The 17378-nt window shown below is 41.2% G+C and overlaps 1 protein-coding gene across 2 annotated transcripts in view; it reads right to left on the reverse strand.

Annotated features, from left to right (window-relative positions):
• Nucleotides 1-250: 250 nt before the first annotated feature.
• The window catches only part of LOC117469899 (5-hydroxytryptamine receptor 3A-like), a 42855-nt gene continuing 25727 nt past the window's right edge, over nt 251-17378 (reverse strand). Inside the window, exons 1-11 of one of the 2 annotated variants that reach the window (XM_034114365.1) lie at nt 17176-17266; nt 16987-17065; nt 6207-6340; nt 5622-5666; nt 5371-5480; nt 2246-2415; nt 1905-2065; nt 1325-1535; nt 1080-1217; nt 847-929; nt 251-677 (exon numbers count right to left, since the gene is read on the reverse strand). In XM_034114365.1, the coding sequence (XP_033970256.1) occupies nt 444-677; nt 847-929; nt 1080-1217; nt 1325-1535; nt 1905-2065; nt 2246-2415; nt 5371-5480; nt 5622-5666; nt 6207-6340; nt 16987-17041 (1341 nt within the window). In that variant the 5' untranslated portion in view covers nt 17042-17065; nt 17176-17266 and the 3' untranslated portion in view covers nt 251-443. Of the gene's footprint in view, nt 678-846; nt 930-1079; nt 1218-1324; nt 1536-1904; nt 2066-2245; nt 2416-5370; nt 5481-5621; nt 5667-6206; nt 6341-16986; nt 17066-17175; nt 17267-17378 lie in introns of those variants that run through there. The other variant, XM_034114366.1, reaches the window with a different exon arrangement.

A 17378-nucleotide genomic window follows, 5' to 3' on the forward strand; every position in this document is an offset into this window, starting at 1 on the left:
TTTTAAATGTCATTTCATAATTAATGTCTTTCATTTTTGTAAAGCACTTTGAATTGCCTTGTGTTGAAATGTACTATATAAATAAACGTGCATTGCCTTGCCTAGGGTTAGCGATTGAGAAATTCTGGATTTGGCCCTGACCTGTCCATCACTGCTTGCACTAGGTGGACTCGCAGTTTGAAGCAATAGTTAATGTAGTAGACTGTTTCCTTGTGGATATGTTTGGCTTTTGAATTTGTGACACACTTAATCTAGCTTGCCCGAAATACATTTAATCTTAGTTTTGCAAGTCTATTCCATAGACATGTGCCGCCTTTAGTAGAAGAATATATAATAAATTCTCTCACAAACTTGCAAAGATACAAGTCGGTTTAGTCAATGTCAGACATTTTAGGTGGATAAAAAAAACATGTTTTTGAATAGACCCCAATTGTTTACCACTACTAGTCTTCTGCAGTGATCCATAATGAAAAGAGGACAACCAAAAACAGAGCGGACACTGTGACATAGACAAAAAAGAAAATCCTGTCCAATTTTTTAGCCACTCTGGTCCAGTAGTCGGGCTTCCTTCCTTCCTTCCTGCTGAGGAGCAGAGAGAGTCCTTTCACCGCCTCACTCAGCTCATCTGGGTGCTTCTCCAAGGAATTGGACTCCTCCATCAGTTGGCTTCTTTTGTCCTGCAGAAGTTTTTTTAGTGGAGTGATCATGGATCATAACAACCATAACAAATTACCAGCTGTTCAATTTGATATACCAATTGTTGTCAATTGTGGTGAGAATAAAGAGTTGGTACTGTAAACAATTTTTATACCAAACTGTTTGTTTTAAGAGTAACCCAATTCTCACCTCTTTGGCCACAGACAGCAGTTCAGATGGCGGTTCATCAGACACATTACACACACAAGCACAGCGAGTCCATTTCTTCACATCTGAAAGGAAATTGTTGACACAGGACAGCAGCATGTTCAAAATAATGTATTATTAATTGTAGATGTTTCTTTGTGTATTCCAAACATATGAGTAAATACAATAAAACAATAGTTAAAACCCACAGGTTTAAAGAATGTGTTCAGTCTCACCTCCATCATAGTTGCCCTGTTTTTTTTTATCTGCCTTTTTTTCTTTAGATGCAGAGTCTTTCTCAATCAGATACATCACCAAAATCGTCTCCAGAAGGCTGACCATCATCAAACTAAATATCCCAATGCAGTACACCGCTGAAGAGAAAAGGCAACATCATTAAAGAGGATGAAAGGCAAGCCATTGTTGTTCCTGCTTGAATTAAATGAAAGTCCAATAAAATAATGACTCTGAGCTGCTCTACCTATAAGCGGTATACTGTCTGAAGAGCAAGGCAGAATGTCGTTGAGAATAAGCTGCATCACAGTGACAGCGAGCAGCAAAGTGACCTCGAAGCCGAGCTTCTCTCCCCCGCTGTCAGAGATCACGAAGGAGGCCAAGTCCAGACCGAATAAGAGCAGGACAGGTACCAGGAAGTTGACAATATAGAGGAGAGGCCGCCTCTTCATGGTGATCTGTGATCCAAGATGGAAAAACAGTGAATCTGTTCACTAATGCTGCAATGATCAAAAACATTATTGATTATGGGTTTAAGTTATTTTGCATGCAATATGAAAGATATTGCTCCACTGAAATATGAAGTTTCCTGTTTATATAATTTAACTATATTTTATATTTTGTCACAGTTGTTAAGGATGATTAAGAGGCCACCATCAAAAATGTGCGATTACAATGTTTCCAATGAACAACAATGTCAATGGGTTTGCTCTTTTTTATTCCGCTGTTTAGAATGCAAGCTAAATAAAACCAGCAAGTGGAGCTGCAGACATTTTCAGGCACATTTTTGCAGAAATAAAGCAAAGTAAAATGTACAACACACTTACAGTATAAATTACAACGCTTTGGTGTTGATGAAAACGTGGGACAGATCGGTGCTCGACTTTCATGCCCATGAACAGCCACTCAGACTCCGTACTCATAATTTCGCGAGTCCATTCTGTTGCCTGTGAACTGTTTTTGTAGACTTGAAACTTCAACTCCTCCTCTAAGATGAAAGTGAAAATACAAGTTTGACATGTCTTATCAGATCAACACAGGATAAATGCATGTGCTGGTGTGTGCTCATGTGAAAATTAGCCTTTAAAGAGATAATTACCACAAACGTGCAATCAAACACACAACATACATATTTGAGATAAATGTCTAGAAACTTCTGAATGCTCACCTGGGTAAATGATAGACTTGAGAGACAAGTTGCAGCTCTGAGTATCAAAAGGAAATTTGTAAACTTGCATCTTGCACGAGCTGACCACCATAAGGTTCTTCACATTTTCAACGAAACCGTTCGAGTGAATGGTGAAAAAGGGATTTGGAATATCCTTGTCCTTCTCTATCCTGCATGACAACAAACATACATTTGTACAAATTAGAGCAAACACTTTATGCTTCAAACTGATTTTCACATTGTGTAATACTTTAATACAATGAAACATTTATCTAAATTATTATACTATTGTTTAAAAGAAGTCCTATCATGCAAAATGCACCTTTGTACATCTTGTATACATGAATATGTGTCCCCGGTGTTCTAGGGAGCTCACCAAGTGTCAGAAAACACAACCCTCTCTCTTTTCCTCCATACCCAAAATCTCTAAAAACGGGGTTGCAACGGATCTGATACAGACTGATCCAGATTTGAAAATAGTCTGACGTCAGTGACGAGGAGCTCCGCCTATATGGCCAGCTCTCCACCAATCAGGGGAATGAGAGGTTGCCGTGGCATGGTAACAGCATGGTAACATGACGCTCGTAACTCAGCCCCCTCCTTTGCAGGGGGGCGTGGTCAGTTGCAGCTCATGCAAAGACAGGGTGGAGGAGAGCAAAATAGAGCGAAATGAGGCATGGCTAAAATGCATGATCTGTTTGGTATTTTGAAAAAGAAAAAGTATAAATATACCTTATATAGCAGTGACGTGCGGTGAGGTTCATGGCTGGTGAGGCACTGACTCTTTCAGAGTCAGATTTACAAATATTATAGCCTATTTTGACCTTAATCGAAATATTCTGTTATTTTCAAAAGCTTTTTTAGTCTGATGCTATGATTAATTTTAAACAGACCGATCAACAAAAGGATACCCAAAATCTAAATATTGGATTGTTCTTTCTAAGTAAGATCCCATTTTCATTACAGTTGTGGTCTTACCTTGACTTGAAGATGAATAGAAGTCCATGCTATCCTTCTGGACAACAATCTCTATTACTGTTTTGTAAAAGTCGTCCTTATCTTCCTGTAGTTTCAAAAGTCGAGTTTGTTGTTTGCGGTAGAATAACAGTAGCAACAAGAACCTGTGGGCTCACGTGCGCCCCCTTCAGTGCGGCAGAGGTTATGGCTGCCTCCCCTTGTGATTTTTTCATTGCCGTTGTATATGTGTAGCGAGCCTAAATGTCATATATACGTGAAATAAGTTATTTAGAGACTATGGATGGCGAGGATAAATGTAATAAAGGGATCTACAAACATTACATTGGTGACCTACAGTGAGATGGTAACAGGCATGCGCTTAGGGCCCGCTTTCCAGCCAGTTTCTGTGGGGTGACGCATTCTGAGGTGAGGCAGATCTCATCTGTGCCTCCCCTCAGAATGCGTCACCCCACAGTAAATGGCTTGAGCGCGCTCACAAAATAAGTGGCCGCGCTAAATTAGTGCCCGCGCTCCAGCAAGTTACTGTGGGCTTACGAGAGGCAGAGCTCGTGCCTGCCTCACTTCTCATCGCTCCCGTAGCGGAGCTCGGCAAATTTGCTGATTTTGACTATAAAATGCGATTGGAATCAAACAGAAATCACATTTACACAAGATCAGTGGAGACATTTTATTATTATTATTATTTAGTTTTTCTTTAATTGTTTTTCCGTTACATTGGAGTATGACAGGTGAGGCTCTGCCTCCCCTGCCTCCACTGACTGCACGTCGCTGTTATATAGGTATGGCCCTACAATATATTATTCAAATATAGCATGATAGGTCTCCTTTAAGTCTGTATTTTCCTGAAATGTACCCTCATTATGTTACGTTGCGTGAAAAAGTTAGGACCCAAATGCAGACTACAAAAAGAGGTAACAGGTCTAGAAACAAAAACGAGCTTTATTTACAAAGCTGATGAGCAAAAAAGCATGGCATGGATAACATGGGTAGAACTAGGAATATACATCACCAAAAAATTATCGTGACCAACATGGAGGGAGACAGGAAAAACCAACAATGAACCGACGAGGAAACACAGGAAAAGACAAGACTAAATACAGGGACGGGTAATCAAGGAACAAGAAACAGCTGGGTAAAGGAGGGAGAAACACAAGGGAAACAGGTGAACACAATCAGACAATCAGACACACCAGGGAAACTAACGACAGGGAGGAAAACACAGGGAGAAGGACCAGACAAGAAACAAGGAGGAAAACATGAAACAGGGAGAACAGAACAGCAAAATAAACCCAAACCTAGACATACAAAACTAAAAACGTGACATAACATAAGAATCGTGACACATTACTTTAAATATAGAAATACTATCCACACAGTATAACAATATCACACATTTCTATATCTTAAAGTGGACCTATCATGCTATATTATAATAATATAGTGTAGGACCATACCTATATAAGGCATATTTATACTTTTTTCTTTTTCAAAATACCAAACAGATCATGCATTTTAGCCATGCCTCATTTCTTTCTTTTTTACCCCTGTTTTTGCAAGGGCAGATTCAGTGAGAACAGCACCACCTACAGGCCTGGCATATGTACTACAGCGTCTCCAGCGCTTTCGAACGGCAATGGCCGTGGCTGTCTCCTCCTGATTGGTGGAGTTGGCCCAATAGCCGTAGCGCCACCGTCCTGACATCAGGACAGTGTTCAAATCTGGATCAGTTTTTATCAGTTCCGTTGCAGCCCCTTTTTTAGAGATTTGGGTATGGAGGAAAATAGAGAGGGTTGTGTTTTCTGACACTTGGTGAGTTCCCTGGAACACCGGGGACACATATTCATGTAGAAAAGACGTACAAAAGTGCATTTTGCATGATAGGTCCCCTTTACATTTGATTAACCCGGCTCAAGTCAGTTAAGGGGTATCTGCTTCATTGTTCATTGCATTCTAACCACAGCTGTTTTCCACACAATACATAGGTGTAAAAATATAATTAAAAAAACAATATGTTTAAACTTTGTTGCATCATCTTTTTACATCCATATGATTTATTGTGCATGTCCTTCTTAATAATAACAGGCTCCATCACCATTTACTGTTGTGAGTGTGTGGATTTGTGAGTATGCACAACAATTCCAACTTACATCTCTTCAATCATTAGATCTGGCTTCCACAACAAATCAGTAGGAACAGTCATCTTATCAAGGCCATCAAAGTGATGTGGTTTCCAATAAATATGCGGATCTTCCCATTTCTACACAGGAAAACAAGGAAGAAGGGAAGAAAACAAATAAAAATAAAGACCTTTAAGATGCAATCTACAGCAACTGATTTCAACCTACAGTAGAATAAACAATATAGGAAAATCACAAATTGGTTCTCAAAACAAACTCACCATATAAATCACAACGAAAGAAACGAAAGTCTGGTCAATCTCTTTCTGTAACCGAAGAAATAGTGTGAACATTTTTACCACATTAAGGTAGCTGACCTTCTATATGCGAAACTGTCATAAAACATTGCACTTTGAAGTTAACATGCTGACTACCTTCAGCAAGTGGAAAAGAAGTCAAAGCTCCTTTGTAAACCCACTTTGTGATGTCGCTGCATTAACGGGATCACACTAAGCAAAGCCCCAACGATGTTTCTTCAAGGTAGCTTTGGGGGAGAAACTGATTAAAGGTATTATTTTTGAGGACACTTTGTCGCACTATTCTGACTTGTATATGCTTCCTTCAATAGTGATAGTATTACGCTGTTTCCTAGAGGCACTATGTACAAGTACTGATCTGTTACAGATCGTACTATGACGCTCTCCCTGCGGTGATCCGCAACATCCCGTCTCTTGCGCTTTAAAAGGGCCCTCAAGTCCCACCTCTTTGCCAAGGCCTGCGGCCCCTCATTTATTTGTTGTTTTGTCTGTCTGACTTGTTTTCTTTTATTATTATTATTACAAATAATGATTCAAAGTTGCACTTACCACATCTAGAATTGCCAGAATTGACATTTGGACATAGACCCATGTTGGTTTCTTGTAGTCTTTGGCAGGTCGGACCAACTTGTTGTCGGTCAGGTTCAGGTCGTTTAAAACATCTTCATAGGGGAACTTACTTTCTATTGGGAGGACATCAAAACAATATCTCTGTCAGAGAGTTACTTCTTTATAGGAAAAACTACAAGGAAATGCAGACCTCAGTTTTTCATTCATAGCTCTCTCTCTCTCTCTCTGTCTCTCTCTCTCTCTTTCTCTGTCTCTCTCTCTCTCTCTCTCTCTCTCTCCTCCCATGTCCTTAACCAACTGATTATGGGCGTTCACTCATTCAGTTAAACCAACAAGATGTTGCCATGACCTCCATCAGCCAGTCAGTAGTTGCTGTCTGTCAATTTAGCCTATTTACCACACCCAACATACCTGATGCCCACATTGAGCTCATCAGAAGACCACTCCTCATCACACAGAGAGCTTCAGCATCTTCCTCATCTCATCATCACCAGGGTTTAGACTCCACAGGTGGGTCTGTACTCTACTTACGGCTTCACCACCCACTTCAAATATCTGGGATCACGATGTTGTCTTATCCACATTAATCATCCTTCTTGTTGGCTAAAACATGTGCAACTTAAACATAAGTCTTGTCTTATCTGTTTTAATATCCAGTGGTTGTGGTCACTGAAAGGTCATCATTAGATGGGTGTCGGCAGGTCAGCAGGGATTTGTGTCATCAGTTCTCTGATAACGTTTACATTTTCCCAATTATTTTTTTACATTTAAATCGGGCTCTCCATTTGAGGTCCATCTGCTCCACATTGTCAAAATTCTTCAACGTCAGACCTCATGCATTCAACAAACCAAGTGTAGTTTCTTTATATAATTGTTCTGTTTGCTGTTCACACCAGTGAACTGATTAAATCTATCAGTTATATTACCAAAAACTGCGTTAAACTTATCCAGTGCTGACAACAGACAAGTGTATTCCTTTTTAAAGAGTCATATTAATAAAGTAGAATAAATAGAATAACACATAACTACTGTGTACTTACTCTCAGAATGTACATTTGAAAAACTGAGCGACCACCTAAATAAAAATGATTAAACTACATAAAATACTTATGATTTTACTTAAAATAAAATTTGCTGTATACAATAGCATATAATAGTCATAGTATATATTTGTATCAGTCAGGTCACTTGAATTTATTTTCCAAGTAAATAAAATCCGAGTCATCCAGGTCGTAGGTCGTGGGTTCGTGACGTAATTGACGCGTCACACTGCAGAGAGAATGTGAACTATCAGACTTTCTAGAATGGCGCAAAAAAGGATTTTGGATACATTTTCCAACAAACAACCCAATAAAAAGAGTGGACCAGCTACAGTACTTGATCTCCGCTGAGCTGAACAGAAGATTTGATCATGATGGCATGAAGCTAGCAGCTCCCAGAGAGAACGTGCTCATCGAGGCAGCTAACAGTAGGGGCCAACAACAAACCCTGGATCTAGAGTCTCTTCATCTTCCACAGCTAAACTCTGATGCTGACCATTACCGACTGGACCTCCAGCTTAAGATGCTTGGAGATGCCATTGGTGATTCTCCCTGTCACATGGTACAAGACATAGCCACAAATGTGGCTAAGCTCCATCCACAAGCAAGAGGGATTTTCCAAGACGTTGAAAAACGGATACAACTTTGCCTCTGTCTGCCAATTTCGGTTGCTTCATCAGAACGGTCTTTCTCCACCCTACGCCGTCTGAAAACATGGTTACGGAGTAATATGACACAGAAGAGACTGACACATCTGACTTTAATGCATGTCCATAGTGACATTTTGGACAATGTGGATGTATCTGCCCTAATGAGGGTCTTCATTAGTGCCACCCCAGAGAGGAAAGCTACATTTGGAGTTTTGTGAAGCCCCAACACAAGGTAAGATGATGTTTTCCTTTAATGCTGCCGCTGTGCAGTGTTTTGCCAAGTGATGTAACCAAGGTCTGTAATGACCCATAGTTAGCATGTGGGCATGTGCAGCTGTTGCTAAGTGATGTAACCAAGGTCTGTAATGGTTTATTTAGGCCCCGGCTCCACGAGGACGAAAACGGGTTGAATCCGCATATTTCTCATGCGTATAGCCCTCTAAGCTCGACGACGCCGTAAGGGAAACGTAGAAACAGACCCCGCAAACGACAACGGGTCCAAAGGTGGATAGATCTGGGAACGGAGCACTCTGGGGGGTCCAACGGGGCCGTGGAGTCGCCTATACGGTCATTCGTTTTCATAGCCCCGCCTCTCCCCCGCAGGGTTGCTATCGTGCTCCAGTCGCTGCTGACCATGCTACAGTTCTTTGTGCAACATCTACAGGAGCTCCTCCTTGAATTCAGATTATTTATCTTTATCTCGATATGGACATAAACGCGAGTGAAGTCTAATCTGACAGGACGGAGACACGCAGCTCCTGCCGCTGTGATGCAGCGGGAGCAAAACACACACTTCAAGTCAGATCATCACCCTTAGCTATTTTAATTACCTCTCAAACTACCTAAACTAGTTATAAATATGTTCATTTTTACTGTCGGGTCACTCATTACAGGATCAGCTGCTGCATGAGACAGACACTGACGCTGTCAGAAGAGAGGAAAAAGAGACAGGCTCTGTGTATTTGATGATTATATATCATTATAAAACGGACAAGTAAAATCAAGCAATCTGATTGGTTCTTAGCCGTGGTATACTGAGCGTATACCACGGGTAGAATTGTAAGTTACTTTTCACAACAACTCAGTAACCCTCCGCGTCTGAGATAAACAGTATACAGTTGGGCTGAAAAGCAAACTGCCTGCAGTTTGCTTTTCAAACTGGAACAAGAAAGCAGCGGAGAAGTAACGGGGCAGAAACCCTCCTTTTTACGCAACGGTTCAGACATAGACATCAAACGGCAAAAACATATTCAGTGTGCAGTTCCTTTGGCATTAGGGCAGGGATATTTAGATACTTTCCAAGGTTTGACATAATGAATTGTGCTACTTTTAAAGCGAGCAACGATGTTTTCAAATCTGTAATCAAAAAGGTCCGCAAAAACATTTAAGATTAACTTCGACCTCCGGGGGGGGGGGGGGGGGGGTCTTACTATGGAGGAGTGGATTGAGGAGTGCCTATCTCCAGAACAAAAAGCACCTAAACGACGACATGTAGAGCTACGTGAAGAGCAGGTAGACCAACTGGAAAGGTATCACCATTCAAAAGCTTTCTGATGCGGGTCTTGAAACAAAGCAGAGAAATTATGACCGTTAGTGGCCACAGGTGAGAAAGCTCTCTCCAGAGCTACTGGAAGCCCAATCTCAGGGACCGGAGAAAGTGGAGCAATATTCTCGCCACACCAAGCAACAGCCTAGAACAACCTCAGCCTATACAAGTAACCACGTAAGCCATGCTACTGATGCTGGACAGGTTTTCAGTGGGTGCACAATAAACGGCAACATACACATTAATGTAAATAAATAGCCAAATAATGGATCAACGCTCTCTGTCTAATATGTTCGCTAGCTGTTGTTAGTGTTGTTGCATAGCAACCACCTCGCACTATGTTTCGTGCAGAAGGTAACGGACGGACTATTTTATTTTGAACATCATTATTTAATAATAACAACTATTTAAATTAGAGTGTGTATTTTTCATTCATATTGCCACACTTGGTAACCGTTTTATAAAAGCAATAGCTCACTTCAGGCCGTGATATATGCTCATTATATCACAGCTAAGGGGCGTGGTTCGGCCCGACGCGAAGCTGTGATATAATGAGCATATACCACGGCCTGTCGTGAGCTATTGCTTAATTATATCGTCGTTATTAATTTGTTTTAAAGCTCAATAAATAACAATGAAGACCTTTGACCGGCACTTTTATAATTTTGTCCGGAAGATTTAAACTTTAACACACGCTGACCGGCGAAAAACTCTGCCCGGTTCTGTCGGCCCCCACCGCGGAGAATACACAGAAGTGCAGCCATGACAACCATTCTTCTTCGCTGCTTTTGTGGAGGAAGTTGCTGCTTTTGTGGAGGAAGTTACAGCGCCACGTACAGGTTCGGCATATGTACTGCAGCTTTTCCAGCGTTTGGATGTAAACGGAGCCGTCTCGTGGAGCTTGACACAATCCGGTGTATATTGCGTGGGGACGGAAGGTTTTTTGCGGTTGCATTTGCGTTACTCCGATGCGTTTTGCCGTATTTGTCCTCGTGGAGCCGGGGCCTTAGCCTAACAGTTAAAACAAATAATTTATTTTAAAAATGTAACGGATGCTCTATGCCGTTGCTAGCGCTTGACTTCCTGTCTGGTGCGATCTGCTCTGACGAATTTGCTCGCGGCTCGCGGAATGGTTTTGGTGAATTATTTGTCTGTATCTATGTGGTCTCTGCCACAACATTACTTTTCTTTATAAATATGGACATTTTGTGCACAATGCCACTGTCAATGTGGTTTGTCATTATTAATAGGGCTTTTTTGACGGTTACTATTATGTTCATGTTCAGTGGCGTTTTTATATGTACAAAAGTGGTGGGGCACAAAAAACTTAGATGTCTATATATAAGCTTCTGCAGTGACGTGCAGTGAAGTTCATGGCTGCTGAGGCACTGGCACTGACTCTTCAGGTTTACAAATCTTATATTTTGACCTAAACCAAAATATAATATTATTTTCAAAAGCTTTTTTTGTCTGATGCTTCGATTAATTTTAAACAGACAGTTCAACAAAAGGATACCCAAAAAATGTAATTTGATCATTTAAATATTGAATTGTTCTCTCTAAGTAAGATCCCATTTTCAAAAAATGGCGGTCTTACCTTGACTTGAAGATGAAGTCCATTTGCCTATCCTTCTGGACAAAAAATTCTATAACTTTTTTTGTAAAAGTCCTCCTTATCTTCTTGTAATTTCAAAAGTCTATCATAAATCTAATCGATAGATTTATGATTCGAAAATTATAAAAGTAGGGTAGACATGTGGATATTATCCGGCTGAACAAAACGTGCATTTATCTAACAGGTACGTTTCCCACAGATCTTATTTCAAGCTATTTTCTAAAATCCTATAGAGAAACCTCATTGCTTTTTTGCAGCTTACTTCCTGGTTTTAGGACGCGTCACTGCAGCTCTCGTCTCCTCTTATTATACATCCATGCTCTTCACACACCACACTTTTCGCGGCACACGTACTTACAGCCAATCAGCTCTGAATGATGTGAGATGACGTATGGTGGGGATGGCAGCTCTGTGCCCCTATGGTGTTTTTTTTTTTGCCACACACATTACATTGAAAAATACTCTGAGCATGCGCAGTGTAGTTTTTACAGTCACCGTTCACTTTGACAGTGAAAGGGTGGGGCATGATCAGGTTTTGTCCCACATGGCTCAAAACGGCACTGTAGACACTAATTAGAAGAACACAGACTAAAACAGCAATGTACAGACGAATCAGATGATTAAACATGACCTTAAAATATATTTTATATATTTTTTAATTTCTTTTTTTGCATCTCTTTCCATTTTTTGTAATCATTATGTGTAATACTTTCTGCTGACACTAGGTGGGGCTGTGCCCCACCTGCCCCTAATGACCAGTCGCCACTGTTCATGTTACTGTTGAAATTTCTCCCCACTTTTGGCCGCACCCCCTAAGTAAAATGACTTCCCGCGGCTATGCTACCAACGAACATGTTTTGACAAACCCTTGGCCAGTGCTTCTTCTCTGTTCTCTACGGTGGCCCTGAAGTGCAAGTCAAAACAGCATTTCACAAAACACTACAGCATTTCACAAAACACTACAACATTTCAGAAAACGCTTCAGCATTTCACAAAACGCTACAGCATTTCAGAAAACACTTCTACATTTCATAAAACACAACGACATTTGAAAAAACCTTTCAGCATTTCACAAAAGACTTCAACATTTCAACTTTTACAGAAAGGGTATCCCTTTAGGGAGAACACTTCTTGTTTGTGATTGGACAGAGCCAGCCAGAGAAGCACTGCTGTGATTGGTTGTTTTTGCTGCCAGTCAAGAAATGACGCTTCGTGATTGGTCAGCACCCGACAGCGCCACGTATTTGGTTTGGTACTATTCAACTGTTTCTGCACGAATTTTAAACTGAGTTGGAAAGAATGGAAGAAGAGATGGAAATCTTTAGGGAATATTTAAACAAAGGATATACATATGATGTTATCCTCGACATGCTGTCAACCCATCACCACATCAACATGTCCCAAAACATCAGCCGTTAGCTGTTAGCACACAGAGCTCACAGCTCCTCATATCTGTTCAGAAACTGGACAAAAGTTAAAGAGCCCATGTCATGGCCATTTCCACTGATCATAATTCCATTGTTGAGGTATACTAAAATAGATTTATACTGTGCAATTTTCCAAACTCACATTGGTTTCGCATACAGCATCTCTGTCAAGCATGTGTATTCAGCAGTATTCACTTTCTCCACTAAACGACTCGTTGGAGCTCTTGCCCCCCCCTCCCTGTGAGCCTAGTGTGCTCCGATTGGTCAGCTCGGCCACTCGTTCTGATTAGTCAACCACCAGAGAGGCTGCGCCCATGTCAGTGCTTTTCCCGGCTGCTCTCAGCGTAACATCAGTCTTATCATGGCGTCGGTACGGAACTGTTGTTATAGAAGAGTGTGACGGCCCCAGGGCCTTTGTCTTACGATGGGGTGGAGCTGAAGAGGCTAATCAGCACGATCACGGACACCTCCGGACACGACGGCCCCAGTCTCTCTCCAAAGCGGCTGCAGGAAGACTATCTCTGCATTTACCACAATAAATGTGCCGTGGTTTTGTAAACTCGTGTATGTCTCCTTGTCTTTCCGTTGTGGCCTACGAGCCACTCTCATAACAAAGAGTAAGTTATTTTTACCCGTTATAAACTACTACTGTTTGATGAGAAATCAAATCATGGTTTGCTATATATGAATTCAGGGAAGAAAGGATAGGCCTATTAAGTATTTCCATTAAACTTTATTTTTAGAAATGTACAAAATGAACATAAATATACATATATACACACGGTATATTCCTCCTCCTCGCATCTTGCTTGCGCACAGTCGGTGCGGTGCCTTTTAGCACGAGGCCTCAGTAGAAGTCCCTTCCCCGTCATGGATTGTCCGCCAGGATCTGGCTGGACGAAATCAAATGCAAATCACAAAATATTAGAGAAACTTAGTTGTTTTAGATTCGTTAGTAGTAGTTGTGTAATGAACAGCTTGCCTGCTAATATGCTAACCTAGCTTTGTTTACCTTGGTAGCTAACACGATATGAACGTTAGCTTGGAGGAAAGGCAACTATAATGCAGTGTAATAAAACTACTATGAACAAAAGCTAGTGGTTCATATTAGGCTAGCAATAACGTGTTTATAATTGCAATCGTATACGGGTATTCTGCTACCATACAATGTAACTTGCATGAATACATTGTTTTGCGCTAGCATACAGCTAGCCTCGTTAGCTACATGCAGTATATGTACGGTCACAATGTACGGTAAACCGGAGTATACTGTATGAGTATTCCGTGTGTGTGACTGCAGACATTCTCCTGCCATGACAAACATGTAAGGCCATCTGCTGACATTGTAGTTGATATATTTAAACGCTAGCAACGTAGCATCACAAAAATGTTTTTCCGACCAAAACTAGCTCTAGCTCCGTGTGTTAGATCGCTACGCCAGCTATAATGTAATTACGTTTCGCGACTGACCGCACGGCAAATCACCCGGAGTATACTGTCAATAGGTATTTTGTGTGTGAATGCAGACATTCTCCTGCTATGAGATACATGTATGCAAGGCCATCTGCTGATATTAGAGTTGATATATGGAAACTCTAGCAACTTAGTTAGCACTGTGTCAATGGCTTAGCAGTCCAACACAGTTTACACATTTAAACAGTCTTGTTTGATAAATACACAAATAACAATGCAAACTTACAGGTTGTATACCCAGATCTTCCCCTGCTCCAAACGGTCCAAACAAGCTGTGCATATCCGGCCTCAAACTGGGCAATGTTTTGGAAGCTTTCGTCTGTGAAATGCCGGTTCTTCGAACCTCTGGAGGAGGAACACGCCGCTGCTGGTGTGGCCATAGCTCTTCGGGATTGGTCCATTTCGTTCCGGGTACCGCATGACATCAGGCGGTACCCGGAACTAAATGGAAGACTCAAATGGGCAGTGACGTATCTCCAACGAGGCGTTTTGGGGAGGTATTTTCTGTGTTAGAGTTTTACTCGCTACAGGGTGTACTTTGAGGGTTTTGACTCTGCACACCGTTTACATGCATAAAAACCTTCATAACACACAAGGGGACGGGTAATAACCGGAAAAGCATGACATGGGAGCTTTAAACATCTACAAACCATGGGCGAATACAGCCGCTGCTTTATTTCTGTCTGTATCATGTTGTTGTGAGTGTGGACGGAGCAGCTACAGGTTAGTTTAGCCTGATCGGTCCGATCTCCATTCAGAAAACACGCATTTTAAAAGGTTTTTCACCTGCCGTCTTGTCTGCACACTTGTCAAAGCATTAATTCATGGTTTTTACTAACCGGTATCAGTGGCGGCGCCAGAGATTTTCTTTTGGGGGTGCTGTGGGGTAGCTTGACGTTTCATAGAGGGTGCTCAAACATGTAGGGTTTCCCATTAATGTACCGGTCGTTACAGTAACATTTTCTACTGCAACACTCCCAACACGCACATACACAGTATACCCGCGACTGTTACAATGAAGGCTCGATAATCAGCTCACGGCATACAGGTGTAAGCAGGGGTAAAGTGCTATATTTTTTTAAGTGGAGGGTGGATCTAACATCCTCTAGGGTGCCGGTGCACTTTGAGAGCAAAATTAAGAGATCTATGGATACCTCTCAACACCCATATAAAACAGAACTGTAAGCAGATTTTCTTTTTCTTTATGGATATTTTACAAATCACTTTTAAACTCTATTCTTGTTTTACTGTCATATAGTATTTCATACCTGTTTTTCATTTATTCTCTGATCTTTTTATACCTATAATGATCATATAAACGTGTGCCTCGGAAACACTTATTTACATTAATCGTGACCAAACCGTTTGAGACCCAATGAGATAACTTAGACTACAGTTAACTAAACACATCTAAACACTGAGAGAGTCATTTACTTCACCTGAGCTGAGGTTATCTGAGACTCTCAGTCTGACAGGAGAGAGTTCTCCCTCCACCTTGTTGTTGAAAAAGCTCCTTATATCCGTTAGCGTAGCTAGCTAGCACCAGATGCTAACCACAACGATCTCCAGTACCGGTGCGCGCTCTCTCTCTCTCGCTCGCGCACGCACACAAAATGGCTCGTGCCAAACACACACACAGAGCAGAGCTTGAATGAAACACAGAGACCCAGAAGTACTTGTACTGTACTGTAGCATATTATTTTCGAATCAATCATTTTTCAAATGATGAATTTCACCCATAAAAAATAAAAATACACATACATTTCTTGGGGGTGCTTATATGGGGTGCTATGGCTATCCTAGGGGGAGCTGCAGCACCCCCTAGCGCCCCCCTGGCGCCGCCTATGACCGGTATCAGTATGTTGTTACTTCGGCATCATTTTGAAACGTGTATTACAATTAAATCACGGTAAAATATGTTCATTTTGTTGTAGTATTACATGGAGATAAGCCCAGAATATTTGCATCGCTCTAATCGCTCGAGTTTCACCGCGGCTGTCAACTGTGTTTACTCCTGTCATTCAAACAGGACGCGCTGTATTTGTAATACATGTTTCAAAATGATGCCAAAGTAAACATACTGATACCGGTTAGTAAAAACCATGAAGTAATGCTTTGACAAGTGTGCAGACCAGTGGCGTCGCCTGGCCTGGGCATTCGGGGCTTTAGCTTTAGCTTTACCGGGAGAGAGCATACCAGGGGAACCCCCCACCTCTCTGCCAGTGTCTTTATGCTCAAAAACAGGACAGAAAAAACTAAAGACACCTCCTCCATACCCATATTTGTGGAAACTGGGCATGGCCTCTGATGTACAGGACTGGAAAATATTATTACTGGACACATTCTATGGCTATGGCATAAGACACACCTTCCCATGTTTGTGTAAAAAGGTCATGACCTCTAGTGTGCAGGACTGGAAAATATTATTCTCGGCTATGGCACAAACACCTTTTTGGGGCCTCAGTCTTTCTCCAAAAAGTCAGGAAGCCCCCTCCCTGTGTACTGCTGTGAGGGAAGAGGGAAGAAACTGTCTCCCCTCCCTTATCAGACACTCATAAACCATAATAAGCCTTACACTCAACTTAACAAACCACTTGTTTATACTGTAAATATAAAAAACCTAATATGGAGATTTCAACACCATTGACATCAGGACAGCAGATACACACATCTTCCGGCGCAGACTGAAAACTCATCTCTTTCGACTCCACTTTGAGCAATAAAAAATATATATACACTAACTAAGCACTTATATACTAACAAAGGAATGGCTTATCTAAAGCCAGTTGAGTAGCATTTAAAATGGTTTGGCTCTATGAAACCTAATGTACTTATATGATTCTGTTTTCTTCAAGTTTGTTTCTTCTTGGTCGAATGCACTTATTGTAAGTCACTTTGGATAAAAGCGTCAGCTAAATGCAATGTAATGTAATGTAATGTAATGTCAACAAAGAACTTTGAATTGAATATACTGAAGGTTTTTTGTGTTTCCTGAACACTGAACTCACCCTGGCTGCCCACCACCAACACCAACACCAGGAGAGCGAGAATCACAGTCTTCATGTTTTCACCAGTCTGTACACAAATCTGTATATGGAAAAAATAAAAGGTGAAAAGCATGACAAATTAAAAGCTACATTTAAGTTGAAGCATTTTAATAAATGCACATTTGAAAAGAGAACTCAAAGATATCTAACCTTGTATTGTCCCACTGTGTTGTTGATTATTCTGATCTGTGCTGCCAGGCTGCAAGTTTAGGACTTGTTGAGCAAATGAATGAATCCAGCGTCAATGAAGCCTTTACTTACGGGCTCCACACCTGTGAAGCACATCTAGAAAAACTTGCCAAACTTGTTTTGTAGAACAGTATGTTGATATAGCACCATCATTTGATCTTAAA

This window comes from Trematomus bernacchii, unplaced genomic scaffold, assembly GCF_902827165.1.
Source record: "Trematomus bernacchii unplaced genomic scaffold, fTreBer1.1, whole genome shotgun sequence".
Classification (NCBI taxonomy): domain Eukaryota; kingdom Metazoa; phylum Chordata; class Actinopteri; order Perciformes; family Nototheniidae; genus Trematomus; species Trematomus bernacchii.